General features: G+C 35.3%; 1 protein-coding gene across 3 annotated transcripts in view; it reads right to left on the bottom strand.

The window, feature by feature from the left end:
* The window catches only part of USP22 (ubiquitin specific peptidase 22), a 246,243-nt gene that overhangs the window by 57,259 nt on the left and 167,236 nt on the right, over nt 1–21,748 (bottom strand). For all 3 annotated transcript variants that reach the window (XM_074281287.1, XM_074281288.1, XM_074281289.1), the window contains one exon: nt 3,369–3,538. In XM_074281287.1, coding sequence (XP_074137388.1) covers nt 3,369–3,538 — 170 coding nt within the window. The remainder of the gene's footprint in view (nt 1–3,368; nt 3,539–21,748) is intronic.

Genomic DNA, 21,748 nt, shown 5'->3' with positions numbered 1-21,748 from the left:
AGACCTTACTACAATCTTGTAATGTGGGGGTCATATTACAGACTTTCTTTCTCCTTTTGTGAATAAGAGAGTTCAATTGTTGGCAACTCCCAAATAAAAAGTTGGAATGGGGTCACATCAAGCTACTGCCTTTAAATTTCACATCAAACAGTCTTTTCAAGATAGGATCTAAGTTAGGGTCTGAAAGTGTGTGTATGTGTGTGGGGGGGAGGGAAGAGGGGAGAAACAGCTTCCAGCAGATTTTTCCACATTCTAAGCAAACACATACAATTATCTACTGGTTCAGGAAAGCTTATGTGGCCCCTTGAGCACTTTAAGGCCAAAAACACACAAAGGGAGCTAAATCTAGAACTTCAAAGGGTATTATGATTCAACACAGCATAGCACATTATCCTGGCTTGGCTTGGAACTGTTTCAGGCTGAGAAAGACAGTTCATACAACATAAATGTAATTCTTCCCACTGTATCTCTGACTAAGCATACAGATTTAGAGGCTACAAATTAAAGAAACTAACATGGACCCTATAATCTATGGTTCTGTTCACTACTTAAAAAGTTTAAATAAAAACAATTAAGAGGTAAGATAAAACTCAAAGGCTTATCATAAATTATTTTAAATTATTACCCTATTGTCCTTAATCATGTGTGACATGTAAAAATATTTTAAGTAAAAAAAAAAAAAAAAAAAAAAAAAAAAAAAAAAAAAAGGGATAGAATTTCTCATGGAATATTCATAAAGAAAGGCCACTCTCTGCAAGAACAGAAGAGAGGCACTGAGTTGTTACAGAAACTACATCACAAGAAATGGCTCAGTTACTAGTTACACTTCTAACTTCCAGGAAGTAGTAAGGAATAAAAACCAAAAACAGCTAATGCTGTCTGAAGCAACACAATGTAGGAGATGGTGGGACTAAGGTTTGGAATCAGGAGGATCTGGATTCCAATCCACTAGACAAGTTGGGTGACCCTAGCCAAATTACTTCACCTCTGTATGTTTAGACAATTTCCTACTTTAGCTAAGTAGAGTGGTCCAAATTGGGCAAGTGAGTCACCACAATGGAAATTATTTCTAGTGATCACAAATCTTTGCAGGTACCTATATCCTTTCACTGTATTATGAGAAGAAGAGTTCAAATCATGGAGGAAATCCATTATACTTCACTTTGGCCACATCACTTCTGAATTACATTATGTAGTTATGGGTATAACATTTTTAAAAGGCCACAGCGCCAAGCTGAAATGTGTACAGAAAAGAAAAACTGGGGTGGTGAGAGGAATAAAGAATATGACATGAGGTCCAAAGACCAATTGGAGGCAGTGGGACATTTAGTCTGAAGAGATTTTGAAGGCTTCTCAGGCTGAAAATGGATAAGGCTTGTTCTTCTTGGAACCAAGGATCTGAATTAAGAAAGATGAATGGGAGCTCCTAGAGGGAGTAGCTGATATAAGGAAAAAGCTTTCCATTAACCAAGCCATCCCAAAAGCGAGATTGCTTTGGCAAAAGTTGCTTTGGCAAGGCATGTACCTTCACTGGAGGGCTTTCAGTGTCATTTACAGGGGATTCTCAGTCTCTCTTGGTTGAGCCTTTAATTCTATGATCTAAAGAAGACATATATAAGATGTTCCTGAATAAATACCTGGAAGGCTTGAACTGTTTTCCTAGTAAGGGTCATGATGTGTGGGTGATCTTAGGCAAATCATTTAACCCAAGCCATGATTTCATCGTCTATAAAATGGGGAGAATGATTTTCTCACAGGGTTATTGTGAACACAGCGCTGTAGTTCTAAGAGAGGCAGCAAATCCCAGGAGGCAGAGCTGGGCTTGGAGGGCTTCTTGGTACACTCAGTGCAAAATCCTCTGCAGAAAAGGAAGTAATCTGCACTGGTACTAAGTTTCAGTACAATGAATGAAATTATAAGTCTAGTACAGAGAATGCTTTATAAACACTTATGTTTATAAAGCATTCTCTGTACTAGACTTACAATTTCATATAATATATGATATAATCTGATAGTAAAGAAAACAGATTTTTTTCCTTCCTTTCCAACAGGGAGGAGGGCTCTGGCTAGCATGATGAGAAATTCTGACTTCCATCTTGGTCATTTTGGGCTCCATTCCTAATGGCCAAGAGCACATCTTTTTCAATGCTAGTAAACTTGTTTGATTTAGGAGCAGTGAACTCAGCAAAAAAAATTCTGTACTGTTTACCTGATGGATTGACCTGTCCCCCTTTCTAATTCTCCAAGAGAAACTTTGGAGATTATCTCAAAAACAATAAGAAGTGAACAAATACTGTTTATAGACTAGAATTTCTTTCATGTAGCAATAAAGAACAGTATGTAAACGCAAAGCTGTTAAGTATTCTCCCAAGTCCTATCAATAGCCTGAAAAACAAAGTATGACTACCAAAAAGAGGCTGAAAAGCAGCATATAGATGTTCTACAAAAACATAAATTATGCATTTAAACTAATGATATACACATAAGTGAGAAGTGATCTTTCTTGCTCTGTAGATAGTTCCACTGACACAAAACAAAGGAGGATGTTTGCCAGAATTGGATAAAGAACATAAATGTCTATCAGTCTAAAATAGAAGCTGCCCATAATCTGAACAGGTGACTAGGATCTAGACAGCTCTAAAGCTGTTCTTTCAATACAATGTGTTCTTTCAATGAGTTGGATCACAAAAGAAGTAGCTTTTGGTTTCTATATTGAAAAGGGGTTGGAAAATACTGTAGAGGCAAGATCTGCTTTCACTAAAATGGAGCCAAGTGCAAAGCTATAGTATGTGCACAATCAGTACACTGCTCTACTCTACCCTATTTTTCCCCTATTAGGATGCTTTTGCTATGAATAAGGATAACAATGAATGGAATAATGAATTCCTTGTAGTAGTTACAGAAACTAAAGTAACAAAATCAATCTTTTCCAGTAAGCTCTCAAGTTCATATTCCCACTATTAAAGTCTGTGACAAATTACTCATATGTAACCTGAGTTATACACAAAAAGTCTATAAATTTAAAAATTCATTCTTAATAAAAGGATACATCATCTATAATGGATGCCTTTATGTACTATTCCGCTATTATGCAAGTTTTAAGGAACTGAGAAGAAATCATTAATGACATTTCTCATCCAGGTATCCCTTTCTTCTGAGGCTATTATCTTTTTTTTTTTTTTTCCCCTGAGGCTGGGGCTACATAGCTAGGAGGTGTTAAGTGTCTGAGACCAGATTTGAATTCAGGTCCTCCTGAATTCAGGGCTGGTGCTCTATCCACTGTGTCACCTAGCTGCCTCCTGAGGCTATTATCTTTATAAAAAGATAGCATTATGCTACAATACTGCTGAAGGTAAAACTGCACTCACCTCCTGAAAAAGCGTAGACATTTCACAAACCAGACATGAGCTGGGACTTTGCATTTCACATTTGTGCCTGTCAGAAAGGAAGAAATCTCGCAGTAGTGGAGTGTGGGTAAGTGCTTGGACAATACAGTTCATAAAACATGTGTTCCCAAGATTGATTAGCCCTCGTAGACCTAGAAACAACAAAATCATAGAGGAAAATTAGTAAAATTAATACATAATAAGTTTTAGTCATTGTGTTTCAAATCTACAGTTTTTATATCACATTAGAGAACAATAATATTTTTGAATAGTTAATCCACAAGTGTAGAAAGCATACAATATAGCTATTCTTATGTTTTTTAAAGGAGCTATTTCTCTGCAAAAAAAAAATTATGGGACCTTAATGGATGAGAGGGAAGTGCCTATGAAAGAATTAAGTCAAAAAACACCCAATTTAGTATAAAAATTCTTACTTTTAGGTAGAAACAGGACTTGACTGTCAAACTCTTGAGTCATCATCTTGAGTGTATCAAATGCAAATCCCAACCTATCTCCTTTTAATGTACTAAAAATTCCTCCCAGAAGGCCCCTTTAGAGCAAGGATTAATTTATCAGATTTGTCCTAAGTCATTATTAGCAAAAGACCAACTTTGAGTCTCATTATATAGTGGAATGAATGTTGGCTTTGGACTCAAGAGGATCCTGGTTTTAAAATATGTCTATTATAATTATTACCTAGCAACTTTAGGCAAGTCATTAAACCTATCTAAGCATCAGTTTGTGCATTTGTAAAATGAAAGGATTAGTTTAGATACTTCTAAGGCCTCTTCCACCTCTAAATCTAAAGTATACTGTGAATAGGTCAAATAAACTTTCATAAAGGAAGAGACAGGGGAAATCTAAAGCATGCAGGGCCGGGTTTGGGGTGAACAGGTCCATATCAGATACCATAAAGATGTTTCAGGCAACCAGATCATTGACACTGGGTGCCCTGGTGGGAGGAGGAATCAAACTGAAATTTAGAGACTTTTACCTGGTACGTATTGAGATGTGCTTATGGGAACAGAGCATCAATTGCTCAGTTTTAAATGGTGAAGAAACACAAAATGATCTCTTCATTTTATAGTTAGGGAAACTAAGCTCCAGACAATTGACCTGACTTGTCCAAAGTCACATGGCTACTGTGTCAGAATGATAACTCAAACTCTAGCCTTCTGACACCAAATCAGTGCTTTTATTACTCACCATGCACAGCCTGACCACAGGATCTATGGTCAATATGCTTTCCATTCTACATAAAAGTATCCATATATGTATTCATAAAGGAGAACAATTTTTCCCCCTGAGGCAATTGGGGTTATGACTTGCCTAGATCACACAGCTAAGAAGTGTTATAGTTAAGAAGTGCTTTATCCACTGCACCACCTAGCTATCCCAAAAGAGAACAATTTAACCAAATCTCAGTTACTTAAATGAAAACAAATTGTGGCTAAAGGTGCAAAATGGTATTTTTTTCCAGATAAGGTGCTGCCAAAACCTATGATGATTAATGGCAGCTCTTAAAATAGTGTCCTTAATACCAATCCATGACATCAACACCAACTGAAGTCTTACTCTGATACCTAGTTGGCTGAAGAGGATTCTAAAAATCTACATCAGCAGGGAACGACCACTGAGCTTTTCAAGCTAGATTACAAACTCAGATCAACAAAAAACATTGCTCTGGAGGGCTGAGCTCCTCCTGGGACTAGTAGCACTGCTTTTTATGGGATTGAAAAACAGAAGTTCCATACATTTCTCCTTACACAGTCTAACTATTAGGAGCCATTCTTGTAGGTAGACAAACCAAGAACTTTGCTCATAATAACTTTATTAAAAAAGACAGTACAAGTATGATAGGTTGCAAAAGCCAAACTATGAAATATATAGTGGCTGAGATCTCTATCAGTGGAAGAAGTATCAATAACAATGAAAGCAGATTCCTTAGAAATATGAAGAAAAATATATAAACAATCATTTTTATTCAATAACCAAGCCTGAAAACTCTGAATGTGCTCTTGGTCCCATTTGGATGGTTTTTTGGGAGGTTAACCAGGAGGCAGAAAAAAAAGATGATATGGTGGTGGAGAAAAGTAGGAAGAAAAGAGAAGTGGATTTTTGTTTGGACTAGACCTGTGATTTCATTAGGACATGGAACTTCTGGTGTCATCTACAATTTATTTGCATCTTAGAATGCACTGAAAGATTATGTGATTTGCTTGGGGTTAAAACTCGGGTCTTTCTAACTAGCTAATGAATAGTCTAGCTATCTATCTGTCCATTATATTATACTATCTGTCTGATGATATAACAAACATACACATACACATTCTCTTTAATTTCTTTAATGAGGGGATTCTAATCCACTGGTGTTTTTAAGAGTTACAAGTTGGAATTTTATTTTTAAAACTCAACAACAGATCACCAATATAGCTTAGCAATATTACGAACAAGAGTTAAATTGTATATAAAGCTATCAAAGATAAGAAGAGGGGAGAAAGAAGTACACTAGCCTAAAACTAGATCCTCCCATGGTGTTTATTCTAAATTCTGTCCAGGACATATAACATATCCCAGGACAGCCACAATCATGATCTCCAACCAAAACCTGGGCTTGGTTCCTCCTGGGGCCAGCAGCATTGCTTTTTATAAGATTGAAAAATAGAAGTTCTGTACATTTCTCCTGGCCTACTTTAACTCTTAGGAAGCATTCTTGTGGGTAGAGAAAGTCTGAGCTAAAGAATTCTCTCTCATCACGTCTCTTGCTTCTTAAAATTCCTCTGAATCTATCTATAACTTGTTAGGCTACTTTTTTCAGAGGTTCTACTTACTCCTAAATTAAAAAGGCTCAAGTTTTGGTTACTTTTAAGTGTAAATGCTTCAGGATTCTGCTAATGTTTATATAACTTTCATTTCTAAATACTTCAAGCTGATCAATTTAATTCTTCATGTTAACTTAGCTACCTATTATAGAAGGTAAAAGGCACAAGAAATTACTGACAGGTTATAGGAAAGAAAAAGAGGGAAATACGGAGACACAAAAACTGACATAGACTGAAACTGAAAAGGAAGGAATTCAAGGCTGCTTTGAATGTGGCTCATACTTTTCCTTAGGCTTCCAAAACCTCAGTCCTTAGATTATATACAATGCCATATTTTCCTAAAGTAGGAGTTCAACCTTTTTACATGAACCCTTCTCAGAATAACATTTTTAAATAACTAAGGGAAAGATTATATTTCATTGAGAGGTGAGTGAACATAAAGACACAATTTTTATTCCATTCAACTTCATCAATCCCTTGAAAGCTATTCATATATCACTTTGGCATTGGTGGGGTAATGTGGCATGTATATGTGCCTGTGCATGCAAATTTAGACATTATGTTTTCACTTTCTTCCTCAACATGGCTAATATGGAAATGCTTTCCATGATTTTATGTGTAATATCACATGACTAACCTTCTCAATGGGTAATGGAGAGGTGGAAGGGAGAAAGAAAATTTGGAACTCTAAAAAAAGGAATGCTTAAGATAAATAACAAATTTTGAGAGAAAGTCTTTTAGCAATGCTCTTATATGAAGATTTTAGGAACAAGTTTCCTAACTTATGCCAGCCAGCTTATTTGTCACATCACTTCTTTAAAACGAACAAACAAGCCTTTAAACATTTCCAGGCTTATTTTTATTTTGCTAATCCGGGAGGGAAAAAGAGAATAGAATCCCCCCCCCCTCCTCACTTTTCATATTTGATCATTTATATTTTGAAGAAACCATTATAAGATGATGCTAAAGGAACCAATTTCATTATGGTAAATATATCCATTAAAAGCTATTTATACAATCTTCAAAATAAAGGATCTACACATTCAATAGCTAAAGATGCCTGTTTTCACATTTGCAGACAATTTGTAGACCATAACATTGTTAAAAAAAATGTTCTGCAGGTGGCAGGTAAATAACAGCAGGATGGTAATTGTTTCCCCAAACAGAAAAAGGTCAAAAATCACTAAAAATAGCTTCAAAATTCATATGCTCTGACAAATTAACACCTCCTTGTCTAAGCTGACTATAAAGCTAGTCTTAATATGCTCAAAACCTAGGTTTCATAAATGGAAAATAACCCACATTGTTCTCATAGGAAAAATAGAAAGAAATGAAAACGCAGCTACTGACTATCATCCTCCCCCCACAATGGAAGAAGGGATCCAGGGAGGTTTTTCTTTTTTTTCACTGTCTGTGCCAAAATTTATCACACTCTGACAAAAATACTCTATCTCAAAGGCACATAAGGAACATAGAATTCTTGGGAATTAATTCAGGAGCCCTTTTTAACATGATAGCTAGCTACTTACCTCCTCTACCCCAATTCTCTCTTTTTTTTTTTTTTTGTAAAGGAGGCTAAAGATAACAGAAGAGAAGAACCCAGCAATCGGGTATTTCTCTTTATTTTATTTGGCTTAATGTCACTTGTAATACCAACTTCCCATAATCAATATTTAATACTGTCCAGCATTAACAAATTGTTACAACCAATTTGTCACTCTTGCTGCTCAGCATACTTGATGGCAGCTGCAGACATATATAACAATCTTCTGAATAGGCACCATGACTTTAGCCTTCACCGCTATCACTTCCTGTAATCACTCTATACCGTGGAAGGCAAACACAAGACATGTCCAATTCAATGGCTGATGCGAGGGCTTTCTCTCCCCAGGGGTATACAAGAGTTCAGCAGCTGCCCCTATAATATCAGCCTCAAATTATACCTAACATAATTAGTATACATCTAGAAACTAACCCAGATCTCTTCAACTCTTTTGAGCTCTCAATCAACAAATATGGATTGAGTCAGGCACTGTGCTAGAAGCTGAGGATGCAAATACAAAGAAAGACCAAGTTCCTATTGTCAAGAAACTTAAATACTACAGGAGGAAATGGCAAGGTACACATATAAGTATGAACAGAATAAAAATAAGCCAGAGAAAACAAGGTAGATAGAGGGATGAGGTCACTAATATTAGTATTAGGAAAGGCTTCATTTAAAAGAGAAGGAATTTGAGGTAGAGAAGAGACTTGTATTCATACATGAAGGATGGGGGTCTGTAATAGGGAAAATTAGGGGGAGAGCAAATGATAGGAGCATATGACAAAATCTGTCATTGAAGTGACAGATGAAGTTAGGAAATGATACATTCATTAAGACTTGGGGAAAATAGATCTTTGGTTTGCAGACCCAAGAAATTGAAAGCTTCATGATGAATGCTTTTTAGCTGGGGTTTACATAGCAGGGAGACCTGAGATGTTGAGAAAATTAGTGAAAGAGGAAATATTTTAGACCAGAGAATTATGGTACCTTGGAATTACTCCAAAACTCCCCAGAAAGAGGGGAAACTCATATTTTGCCATGATTTCTTTAGGACTAAGACCTGCTGATAGAGAGTCGTAGGATCAGAGAACAAATCCTAGCTCTGAAACTTATCTGATTTCTTATATGACATTAGAGAGTCTATTTACTTCTCTGTGTTCTAGTTTGCTCATCTGTAAAATGAGAGAGTCGGGCCTTTAAGAGCAAGCCTGTGTGTTCCTGGTACCTACACAATATTAAAGAGATACAAGAAAGTCCTTTAATATGTTGTAGGGACATGGAGATGGCGAACCCTGGGGAAGAAGTGGACTTGAGACAACACAGATGAGCTGTGGTCTAGGTTTTTAGAGGGAATAAAATAAGATGAGAGATCCACTGAAGTATCAGAGTAAGAAATAAAGGCTTCTAAAATGCAATGTAATGTAATGGATATTAGGCCCACTTTAGATTCAAGTCTTACTCTTGCTATTAAGTATGACTATGAACAAGTCACTTAATCTCTTATTGACCAGGCAGTTATTTTAGAGTATAAATAAATTCCTGAGTAGATTCTCATTTGCCTTGATGTAAGATGTTTCGAACCTGGAGTTCACCAAACTAATAAAATCACAGGTTCAAATAACAAACAAGAAGACTTCTGTACATATAATATCTGTAAACCATTTCATTTGCTTCCTAATGCCTAGCCCATATCCTTTTCCTCTTCCACATAAATCCATTTAATGGTGGTCTTGTATTACAATCCTATTTCATTTCAGTCTCTGTACAGGCCAATTCTACTGATTAGGACACTCTGTCTCTTTTTACAAATTACCAACTCCTTTTTTCAAATGTCTCTAATGTTTCTTTTTTCACAAAGCTATCTTCATTACAATATAAAAAGTAGATTTTCTATTTGTCAAGCCCTGTTTTCACTCATTGTTATATCTTACTACAAAATAGTTACTAAATCCAAAACTTATAGTGTGTCTTTAGCCATGTGCTTTCTTCATCTAACTTAAATACTATAAAATGCTTTTCTTACTTTATATTTAAGATTTGGTGGATTGCAACTTTTTCATACTTTTCCCCAACAGAATTAACAATCTCTCAGTTCCCCACCATGGTAAGAAGAGATTCCATAAGATGCTATCTACTAACACAATTTGAAAATACATCTGACAATGATCATAAGGTTTTAACAATAGAAATAGAACCAGAGGCTTCCCAACAAACTCTTGGAAAAAATGTTGAATGCTTAAAATATTATATCTGGGGAAGTTCTTTACCTAATTATATAGTGAACTTGAAATGGGGACTGCGAGGTAGCACAGTGGATAAAGCACTGCACTAACAATCAGGAAGACTCATCTTCCTAAGATCATATCCAGTCCCAGGCAGTTACCACCTTGTTTGTTTCAATTTTCTCATTTGTAAAATGATTTGGAAAAGGGAACAACAAACCACTCCATTATCTTTGTCAAGAAACCCCTAAATGGAGTAAAATGGGGATAATAATATCATCTATCTCTCAGGATTATAGGGGCCTATTTTTGGAAAGCTCAAATGAGAAAATATTTGTAAAAGCTTTACACAGGGCCTGGCACCTAGCAAGGATTTAAATGTTAAAATTCTCCCTCCCTGTCAAACTAGAGTAGCTAATAACTTCTTGATTCACCTTGGTGATAATTTCATCCTTCAAAAGATGGTGAAACCAATATAGAAAAATTATTCTGGATCTGATTTTCACTAACAAAAATTGCCTAGCTAGAAAAGCTCTCAGTATAATAGCTTCAGACTGGGCTGGTTGCCCAAGGGATTAGCTTAGCTAAGTATAAAGAGGCTCCATTTCAGCAGGTTAGGCACTAGATAATGAATTTTGTTGACCATTGTGACCAGGAAGTAGATTCTTTAAAAAAAATTTTTTTTAAAATATCTACATGATCCACAAGCCTGGGTGAGATCCACATGCAAGATGTAATGGAATGATCATGCTGTACTCAGAAAAGCAGGATTCAAATCTTAGCTCTTATACTAGCTGGGTGACCAAAAGCAAACATTTCTGAACATCAGTTTCCATATTTGTAAAAAATGAGAATAATATTTTTACTACATTTCTCTTAAAGTTATTGTAAAGTAAAAACATTGTGAATCTTAAAGTTGTGAAAATGTGAGATATTATAACATAGCATATTTTATTAAGTTCTTTATATAAAACCCATTCCTTAGCTTTTTAAAGTGAGGGGAAGTATTTGGCAGTGGTCTGTATTCCACCTAAGTGACAATGTCTGTTTTAATATCAGTAAGTTAAAGACCCCCTGCTCCTAGGGTCACCCCCATTTCTTTGGTGTCAGAGTTTCTCTCAAGAACTTCTCTCAATTCTTTAAGGAGGGCATGCAGGGAATTCACCTCAATGTGAAATCAGTTCTAAAACCCACACCTCCTGTAATTTTTACAACCTTTATTATCCTCCCCCAACCTATCATCCTTGTTCCCCCTTTTATTGCCTTGAGGGCAATAATTATCTTATACCAGTGGTCCTCAAACTTTTTAAATAGGGGGCCAGTTCACTGTCCCTCAGACTGTAGGAGGGCCGGACTATAGTAAAAACAAAAATTCATTCTCTGTCTCCACCCCTCAGCCCATTTGCCGAAACCCAGGAGGTGCATAAATGTCCCAAGGGGCCTTAGTTTGAGAAATCCCTGTCTTATACCTTTCTTTGCATCTTCTGGCACATAATAATAGTTTCTTAATAAATATCTCTATCAACTAGTGAGGAAGTCTGTAAAATCTTCTATTCCTCTTTTGACCTCCACCCACAAACTCTAGGTCCTGCATTTCTCCTCTGGATCTAGGATTTCCTCATGTGAGTAAACTTAGTTAAAATACAATCTTAATCCTAGTGTTTCCTACTCACCCTAATCCCCATCTTTATTCCTTCCATAACAAAGACTTTCCATTTCCTGACTTTAGGCATTTTCAGGGTCTATTCTTTGGCCTGGAATGCTCTTCACTAACACCTCCTGGCTTCCTTCAAATCTCAACTCCTACCTTCTGGAAAGGGACCTGTATATGCAAGAATGTTTGTGGCAGACCTCTTTGTAGAGGCCAGAAACTGGAAAAAGAGTGGATGCCCATAATTGGAGAATGGCTGAATAAACTGTGGTATATAAATATTATGGAATATTATTGTTCCGTAAGAAATGACCAACAGGATGATTTCAGAAAGGCCTGGAGAGACTCACATAAACTGATGCTGAGTGAAATGAGCAGGACCAGGAGATCATTATATACTTCAACAACAATATTATATGATGATCAATTCTGATGGACGTGGTCCTCTTCAACAATGAGATGAACCAAATCAATTCCAATAAAGCAGTAATGAATTGAACCAGCTACAATCAGCAAAAGAACTCTGGGAAATGAGTATGAACAACTTCATAGAATTCCCAATCCCTCTATTTTTGTACGCCTGAATTTTTGATTTCCGTCACAGGCTAATTGTACACTATTTCAAAGTCCAACTCTTTTTGTACAGCAAAATAACTATGTACATGTATACATATATTGTATTTAACTTATACTTTAACATATTTAACATGTATTGGTCAACCTGCCATCTGGGGTAAGGAGGGGAAAAATTGGAACAAAAGTTTTGCAACTGTCGATGCTGAAAAATTATCCATGCATATATATTGTAAATAACAAGCAAATAAAAACTTAAATTTAAAAAAAAAATCCTACCTTCTACAGGGAAGCCTTAATTGATTCTTCTCAATTCTAGCATCTTCCTTCTACTATTTCCAATTTATTCTGTTTAACTTGTCTCTATATTGTTGTTTCCATGCTGTCTCCCTTATTAGATTCTGAGCTCCTTAAGAGCTTTCTTTGTATTTTTAGCACTCAGCAAACAGTAGGTACTTAATAGATGTTTAATGACATTTTTTAAAAAATTATGTATATATATCTTAAAATATAATCTGCTCTTGAGTCTCATCTCACCAACCTCAGTGATACCTATGAAGTCAAATGTGCCCCACCCCCTCAAATTTTTGCATGTTGTCTAATCTTTCAGTAACTTCTGTAGACATAGGTCAATGTTGTATTGGAAAAATGAGGACTTCTCAGAATAATCACTCCATAATTCCAGATTTAGCACTAAGGGCAGGATAATCATTAGGCTCTGAGAAGAACAAAGACCTTCCAAGAGAAGACATTTAAGAGATACTTGCTTAGAGAAGAATCTGACTATTTAATGGCCTGAAAAGTCTACAAACTGGCTAATCTCTATTTGTTGACTGAGAAAAGCCTGAGGTAAAACCAAGTCTCTTTAAACTATTTTAATTGATTATTAACCTTAGAAGCAGGACAGACTCTTTGGGAACAAGTATGGCATGATCAAGATCCTAGTGCCACAAAAGCCTATGTAAATTCTAGAGACAAAAAAAGGAATAAAAGTTGAGTTTGCCAATGATTTTAAGACACTTAACAGGAGTGGGTGGACGAATAGTTTCTGTAAATTTTTTTTTCTTTGATCATTTAAATTATCTCACAACCTTTGTGAAACTGACCCTCCCCCTCCTTTTGGGACTCCAGTGAGAGGACTACCCGTTTCTCAGGAGAGCCTAATAAAAAGCTTCTGTTCTTCACTTTGAGATATCTCTGAATATTTTGAATTGGGGTTTGCCATCCCACACATATTTTTCTTAGATTCTGTCTCCTATGAATTTATGAGTATTTTTCAATGCTATTTTTCTTCCTTGTGGCTATGTTCCATAGCGGTAAACTTTTTTGGTGTCATGGACCTCCTTTTACTGGATGGTTAAATCTAAAGATTCCTTAGAAGAATTTTTTTAAATTAATTTTATAATTATACATTTTTGACAGTATATATGCATGAGTAATTTTTTTTTTATAACATTATCCCTTGTATTCATTTTTCCAGATTTTCCCCTCCCTCCCTCTACTCCCTCCCCTAGATGACAGGCAATCTCATACATTTTACATGTGTTACAGTATAACCTAGATATAATATATGTGTGTAAATCCAATTTTCTTGTTGCACATTAAGTATTGGATTCCGAAGGTATAAGTAACCTGGGTAGATAGACGTAGTGCTAATATTTTACATTCAATTCCCAGTGTTCCTTCTTTGGGTGTAGTTGTTTCTGTCCATCATTGATCAGCTGGAAGTGAGTTGGACCTTCATACAGTATTGTTGTTGAAGTGTATAGTGATCTTCTGGTTCTGCTCATTTCACTCAGCATCAGTTCATGCAAGTCTCTCCAAGCCTTTCTGAATTCATCCTGCTGGTCATTTCTTAGAGCAATAATATTTCATAGCCTTCATATACCATAATTTATCCAACCGTTTTCCGATTGATGGACATCCATTCATCTTCCAGTTTCTAGCCACTACGAAAATAGCTGCTATAAACATTTTGGCACATACAGGTCCCTTTCCGCTCTTTAGTATTTCTTTGGGATATAAGCCCAATAGCAGCAATGCTGGATCAAAGGGTATGCACAGTTTGATAACTTTTTGGGCACAGTTCCAGATTGCTCTCCAGAATGGCCGGATTCTTTCACAACTCCACCAACAATGTATTAGTGTCCCAGTTTTCCCACATCCCCTCCAACATTCATCATTATTTGTTCCTGTCATCTTAGCCAATCTGACAGGTGTGTAGTGGTATCTCAGAGTTGTCTTAATTTGCAATGCTCTGATCAGTAGTGATTTGGAACACTCTTTCATATGAGTGGAAATAGTTTTAATTTCATTATCTGAGAATTGTCTGTTCATATCCTTTGACCATTTATCAATTGGAGAATGGTTTGATTTCTTATAAATTAGGATCAATTCCCTATATATTTTGGAAATGAGACTTTGTTACTTCCCTTCTAGTCTTGTTTGAATTAGTATTGTTTGTACAGAAATTTTTTAGTTTGATGTAATCAAAATCTTCTATTTTATGATCGATAATGATCTCTAGTTCTCCTCTGGTCATAAATTCCTTCCTCCTCCACAGGTCTGAGAGGTAGACTATCCTCTGTTCTTCTAATCTATTTATGATCTCATTCTTTATGCCTAAATCATGGACCCATTTTGATCTTATCTTGGTATATATATGGTGTTAAGTGTGGGTCCATATCTAATTTCTGGCATACTAATTTCCAGTTTTCCCAACAGTTTTTTTCAAATAATGAATTTTTATCCCTAATGTTGGTATCTTTGGGTTTATCAAACTAGAAGAATGTTTTTAAACACACAAAACAAAACAACATTACAAAACAAATCAATCACATAAAAAAAAAAAAAATAAGTATCAAAATATTTAAAACAAAACCAAAAATTCATGGACTCCAAGTTAAGAATTCTTGCTCTAAAGTATCCTTCTTAGTGGAATTCATAATACATGTATATGCAGTCTCTTCCTCCATCTTTTTTAGTTTAAAGATTTTAAAATTAGATTTGCAAGACATATAGAGAATACATTCTTACCAGCCTTTGTTAGACATATATGATCTTTGGACAAAAACCTGTCAACCCCATGGCCCAAGCTATGAATCAGGAATCCAAATTCTATTTTCAGATAGCTGTTCATTTTCCAAATGGATTTTTCCCCCTTTCCTTTGCCTTCAATAAGTAAAAGTGAAGAAAATACAATCTGTGCACTTATAGACTTCATTTTTTCTGGTCCAAGGATTCATAAAAGGGCTCAAAGAAGGCTGGAGCAGCAGATGGAATGGACAAAAACTGAAAGCCTTTACAAGACATTAAGCAACAATTATTCAACCATAATTCTCCACTCTTTAACTACAGGGGGAAAATTCAGTAGAGAATCTGAGTAACTACTCAGCAAACAACGGAAAAATTCTAATATAGAGAAGAAATGTTGTAGAGGTAAAAAATAATTCTGAAATAAAACTAGGAGCTAAGAAAAGAGAAGAAATGGGCCTAAACAAAAAAAGCTGAAGAAAGATTGAAGGACCACAAACAGCACAGAAAATCTTGGCAAAGAAGATATCCGGAGGGGGGGAAAAAGGGAAGAAAATGCAAAAAAATGTATAAAACACAAAATAGTATAACAATGTTAAAAAAAAAAGAGCATATTGGGCATGATATGGTCCAGAGTCACAAGAGATGAGATGCTGAAACAGCGTTACTATCTACACAATCCACATTTCCAAAACATCTGAGATCAAAGTGATTCTGTCTCCAGGAAAATCCTCTTCCAATTCCTCCTTATGGTACACACAGCTACAACCAGCAGTTTCATAAGGCTATTTCTCTGACTCCAACATAGCTTCCTGCCTCCATACAACCAGATCTGCCCTAGCTTCTCTAATGCAGCTCCCTTCTATGGGGCTATAAAAGGTTCCAGCTACTTGGAATTAAAATCTCTCAGATTAAGTGAATACCTCAGACTGTGTATCACTTTATCTTGATGATGAGGGGAGCCACATGCAGAGAAACTAAATATTACTGTTTCCTGTTGCATAACTTTGTGTTAAGACAAAGTAAAAGTCCTCACTTATACAGAGGACGACAGTGTGTGATTAGAACACTGTATGTCCAGAGCCCTCTTGATCACATATGGAAGGTCTTCTCTCTGGGACTGACAATAGGTTCCTATTTAGGCTGATGAATTAGCACAGCAAATGCTGAAGAGAACTTCTCAGGAGGGTAAAGAAAGTCATAGTTAGCATCCCTTCTGTGCTGAATAACGGGGTGACCCTGGGTCCTAAAACATCATGTGAGCAGAACATGAGAATTGGATGAGTTTAGATAGCTCCAGCTAATTAACCTGAAAATCCACAAGTTGACCACAAATTGAGGAATTTCCTATAATAATAACATGTCTTGAACACTGTCTTCCAGACCTCCTAGAGAAGAATTTACAATTTCCACTGATGGTGAAAATAATCAAACAAACAAAAACATATTCTTGAAGAAATGTACTCATAATAGAGCAGGGAAAAATCATTGCTAAAGGAATAGAAACAGTAAGTGCTAAGCTCAACCAACCAATCAATAAGTATTTATTACACCTACTATGTATCAAGAATTATGATAAACCCCTGACATACAAAAAAAAAAAAAAACAAAACAAAACAAAACAAAACACAAAAGACAGTGTAAGCCCTCAAAGGGCTTACAGATTGTAAACAAATATATATATATATATATATATATATATATATATATATATATATATATATATATATAAAATAATTACTAAAGGAAGGTACTTGAATTAACATAGGTTCCAATTAAAGATGAAATTTTAGTTGCGAACTAAAGGCAGTCTGTGGGTTCCAAAGAGTGATACTTCAAAGAGTTAAGAGTTACATTTTAAAGTTATGCCATTCTTTGAGGCCATTTTCAAGTCCAGATACAAAAGAATACAAAATTTTTTTATCTTGGCTGAACATATCTACTTTTAGTCATATCAAATAGACCAGGGAATGATTCTGGGAAAAGTCGAGGATATAGTCTACCTTACTGTATTCAAACCAGCTACCTTGCCTGATTTGGATCTTTGAATGAAATATATCAACCTATAGAACATATTTAAACCCCATTCATACTGTAAATTAATATTGATAGAACTCTGCTAGGAACTTGCATTAAACAATGACTTCAAGTGAAATCAATGTTAAGAAGTTTAATAGTACCCATTATAGTTGTCTAATTGGAAAATAAATTCTTTGTAAGAATGACCTTTTATTATAAACCATCTACCACCAAGTTGCCAATCACTCACAATACACATACACAATACAACCAGAGTCAAGCAAGGTTCAACAAATCTATTCTAACTGAATGAACATCTAAATATTTGTCAGTACCTAAAAAAAGGGGTAAAGGATATCCCAAATAGCTCTCTAATTTGTTTATTATTATAAACCTATTTGTATTATTGTATTATTATGAACATGTTTATAAGTTACCAAATGAAAGATTTTGAAAAGGAAGGGCTTTTTGGAATGTCATGAGTGGTTTAAAAAAAAAAAAAAAAAAAAGCTTGAAATCTAATAATTCTATGACACCCCCAAAATAAGATGCAACCTGTTGGTTTCAAAGTATCTAAAGCTATATTTTCACTCATAGTTTTCCAGTAAAACAAACTGAAAATCTACTTACAAGCATTATTAAACACCTATAATATGCTGAACATGATATACCAGGCACTGACTTTAAAAAGACAAAAATAAAACAGCAAATGATGATGACATTTGGAATTTGTTTCATTGACTGAAAACTAAAAACAAAAATCTTAACACTTTTGTCTCATAGTTTTTTTAAAAAACAGGAGAAATGGAAAGAAGAGGGTACTGCCTGATTGATATATACACTGTCTACTGTAGCTCTGCAGACATTGCACCTAAAGCCATGGAATGTAATTGGACAAAAATCATTCTTTCCATGGGTAATTTAGGGGAAATAGATGATTGACTTTACTTCATTAGAAAAATAATTAGAAAATCATCTACAAAAAAATGCTGGGCAACATTTTTGATCTAGATAATCCAAAAAGAAATTTGCTTTAAAATTGAGTCATAAACATAATAAATATATAATGTTATGACCTGAAATCTAAAGTTAGGCACAAAATGAATTCAATGAAAATGAATTTGAAATACACCACAGTTCACAACTAGTTGGATCTTTAAATTAAGTATAGTGTTGATAATGAGATAAATGCCTCAAAGCGGGAAGAAAAACACCCCATACTATGATATCAGATTCATGTGTAAGCTAGAAAAGTGTCTAAATGCTTACTGATTTTAAAATAGTAAGTATATATATTTTTTAAACTGGGGCTTATTTCATATCAAAATCTTTTCCCCCTTCCCCAAGACTCCCAGGCCTTCATCAACCCCCTTATTTTTCTCAAGGAAAGTGAGGTCCATGCCTTTACCTCACAACCTTTGATATCATCCTATTTTCTCCAGTTTTTGAAAATGAGGTAGCCCTTCTTGTCAAGGCCAACCCCTCAGGCTATGGTCCTGATCCTATGTCCTTTTGTCTTTTCCCAAAGATTAACAAAATTAAACATTAGTAATTCTCAAGGAGTTTTAGGGCAAGTCATTTAACCAATGTCTGCCTCATATTTTTTTATCTGTAAAATGGAGATAAATAGCACCTACTGTCTAGAGTTGTGTGGATCAAATGAGATAATACTTATAAAATGTTTTGCAAAACTTAAAGCACTACATAAGTTAGTTATTATTGTGGTTGCAATTTCTTTTAAATACTCAACTAAAACTGTCTTGCTCTAATTCTACACTAAACCTATGGAAATAAACTGGTAACTTGAATTTTAAAATCACTTCTAAATTTTCCACACCCAAACCAGTGGATCACAGTGCTTTACTGGCAACATAGCTTTTGGTCTTTTTCCCTCAACATAAATTTAACAAATAGATACTACTACTATTCAGAAAGGGGCTATTATGTTAATTAAAACATAATACTACTGAAGTCAAGGCTGCAGGTCAAATTCTTATATCTTGCATAAAAACCCAGCTAGTGAGGCCAATTTCTTGCCATTCTCCCTTACTTTCTGCCTTTAATGCTCTAAGAACTATAATCAGATCAATTATATCATTGCTTCTGGTAAGACTACATCCAAATAAAAGTTACCCAAAGACTCCAGTCACAAGTTATGAGTTTCCATAGCAAAATCCTCTTTTAGGACATATATATGTTGTTTACCCTTATCAGAATGTAATTCTTAGACAATTTTTTTTTTTTTGGGCGGGGGTATCCATAGTAATTGGCACATAAATGAGGCTAGGAAAATACTTTATATTTATTATTTCCTTTGATCCCCCCAAAGGGTCAGTGAGGTAGATTTTATAGATGAGGAAACTGGAGTTAAGAAGTAAAATGATTTGTCAAGCATTATACTGCTACATGTGTCTGAGGCAGGATCAGGTGATCAGGTACATAGTTAATGCTTACTGAATGCTTTTCCTTCATTTGGATGACTCGATTTGCAAATATGGCTGCTGACTACCAGGAAAAAATTTAAGAAAAACAAGTAGGTAATCAAAGGGAAGACACATCCCTACTATTAGGAAACAACTTTAAAATATTTGTGCCATTCATAATGAATTGGTGAGGTTTCTAAAAATTGGGAGTGGGGCTATTCCTGAGAAGCAGAAAAGATAAGGTGGTTCCCTGTTTGCCCAAGATTTGGCCTTACATTTTCAGGTACTGTGGAAGTGCTCACCCTCCAAACTTTTTTTTTTACAGCATTGACAACTGCCAAATCTTTTGTTCCAACTTTTCTCGTTTCCCCCCATTGCCTCCCCAAGATGGCAAGTTGACTAATACATGTTATATATGTTAAAGTATAAATTAAATACAATATATGTATACATGTCCAAACAGTTATTTTGCTGTACAAAAAGAATTGGGACTTTGAAAGTGCATAATTAGCCTGTGAAGGAAATAAAAAATGCAGGTGGACAAAAATAGGGGTATTGGGAATTCTATGTAGTGGTTCATAGTCATCTCACAGAGTTCTTTTGCTGTCACCCTTCAAACTTAGGAAGCTAACTATGCAGAATCATGCAGTTGGACAAAATTTGATTCTCTTCAAATTCAGTGAATCAGCTGAATTTTCAGAATACTATAAATCAGAAAAGTTTTTTTTTTAATTTACATAGATTCTTTCCTCTGAAGAGCCCAAAACTTTAAAGAACTATAAACATGACATTAACAAATAGAAAATGGAAAAAGCAAGGAAAAGCCAAGGGGAAAAAAAAAAAGACTGCAGGAGGTAATATGGAGAACAGCCAAGAGCAAATTCAGAACTCAGTCAAGATGCAATCAGTCCAAGTCCCTAGAAGTTACTGCAACCAATGTTTAATCAAAATCCTCATAGACACACCAAGCCATATACTCACTCTTTTTGTAGGTCAATGATTTTCTTCTTAACTGACTTTACATCAAAACAAAATAAAAATTCTATACTTTCTAAGATAATATCAGAGAAGATCTTGCAGGATTTTTTTTCACTGATCCTTGATCCCACTATGTTGTTGCTATAATGTATTTGTGTTCTAATGTTTGTGACCCCATGGACCATATGCATGCTAGTAGTGTTCACAGAATTTTCTTGGCAAAGGCACTGGAGTGGTTTGTCATTTCCTTTTCTAAAGGATTAAGGCAAATAGTGGTTAGTGACCAGCCCAGGGTCAAGATCTAAGTATGGAAGACCAGATTTGAACTCAGGTCTTCAGATTCCATGCCAAGTGATGCCAAGTGATCCCACATACTTTTAATTTTTGATTAGTAGCATAAGCTAGAGGAATTGACCTGGAACTAGCAGAGAACTAAGGGAAGTGTGATACAATCATATTTAGTGCTTAGAGAACAATTCTTCCTGAGCCTCTTAGAGAAATAGTTCTAGTTCACACACATCAATATTAACTAGATTAAAGGATAATCCAGTTATTAATGTTTAGGATCCCCAAAATGAAAAAAGCATTTCTAATGAAATGGTGCTGTCCCCAAAGAGAAAATAAAGCTTTTTGCTGAAACATATTTTCTTATTTTCCTCTAAAGGAACTCAGTCAAATCACTAAGCATTTATTAAAAGTCTGTTTTGTCCTACACTATGCTAAACTCTGAGAATACAAAGAAAAGCAAATACAGTTCTTGATCTTTTCACAAAAATCATTTTCTAAATCCACAAGTTAGTTGATTAGGTAGGTGACAGAAACAATGTCTCAACTTGTCCATGACATCATCCCCTTTCTTCCTAAAATGACTGATGGCAACAATGACTTGTGTATCTAAAGATCATAACAGAGCTCAGACTACAACAAAATTTTCAAGGTAAGCACTCTTTACCACTGTAGATGGTAAACCAGAAGCCTAAAAGCTCCAAAGCTCAATCACCTTGTTGTCAGGCCAAGGATGGAGTTCAAACCTACAAGAGATTTCTATAAAAATGTCAGGAAATGTTTTCAAAAGAAGAAGAGAGATCACGTAACAAT

Source organism: Sminthopsis crassicaudata, chromosome 1 (genome assembly GCF_048593235.1).
Source record: "Sminthopsis crassicaudata isolate SCR6 chromosome 1, ASM4859323v1, whole genome shotgun sequence".
NCBI lineage: Eukaryota > Metazoa > Chordata > Mammalia > Dasyuromorphia > Dasyuridae > Sminthopsis > Sminthopsis crassicaudata.
The sequence above is the reverse complement of the archived record's forward strand: the minus strand, read 5'-3'. Positions and strand labels throughout refer to the sequence as shown.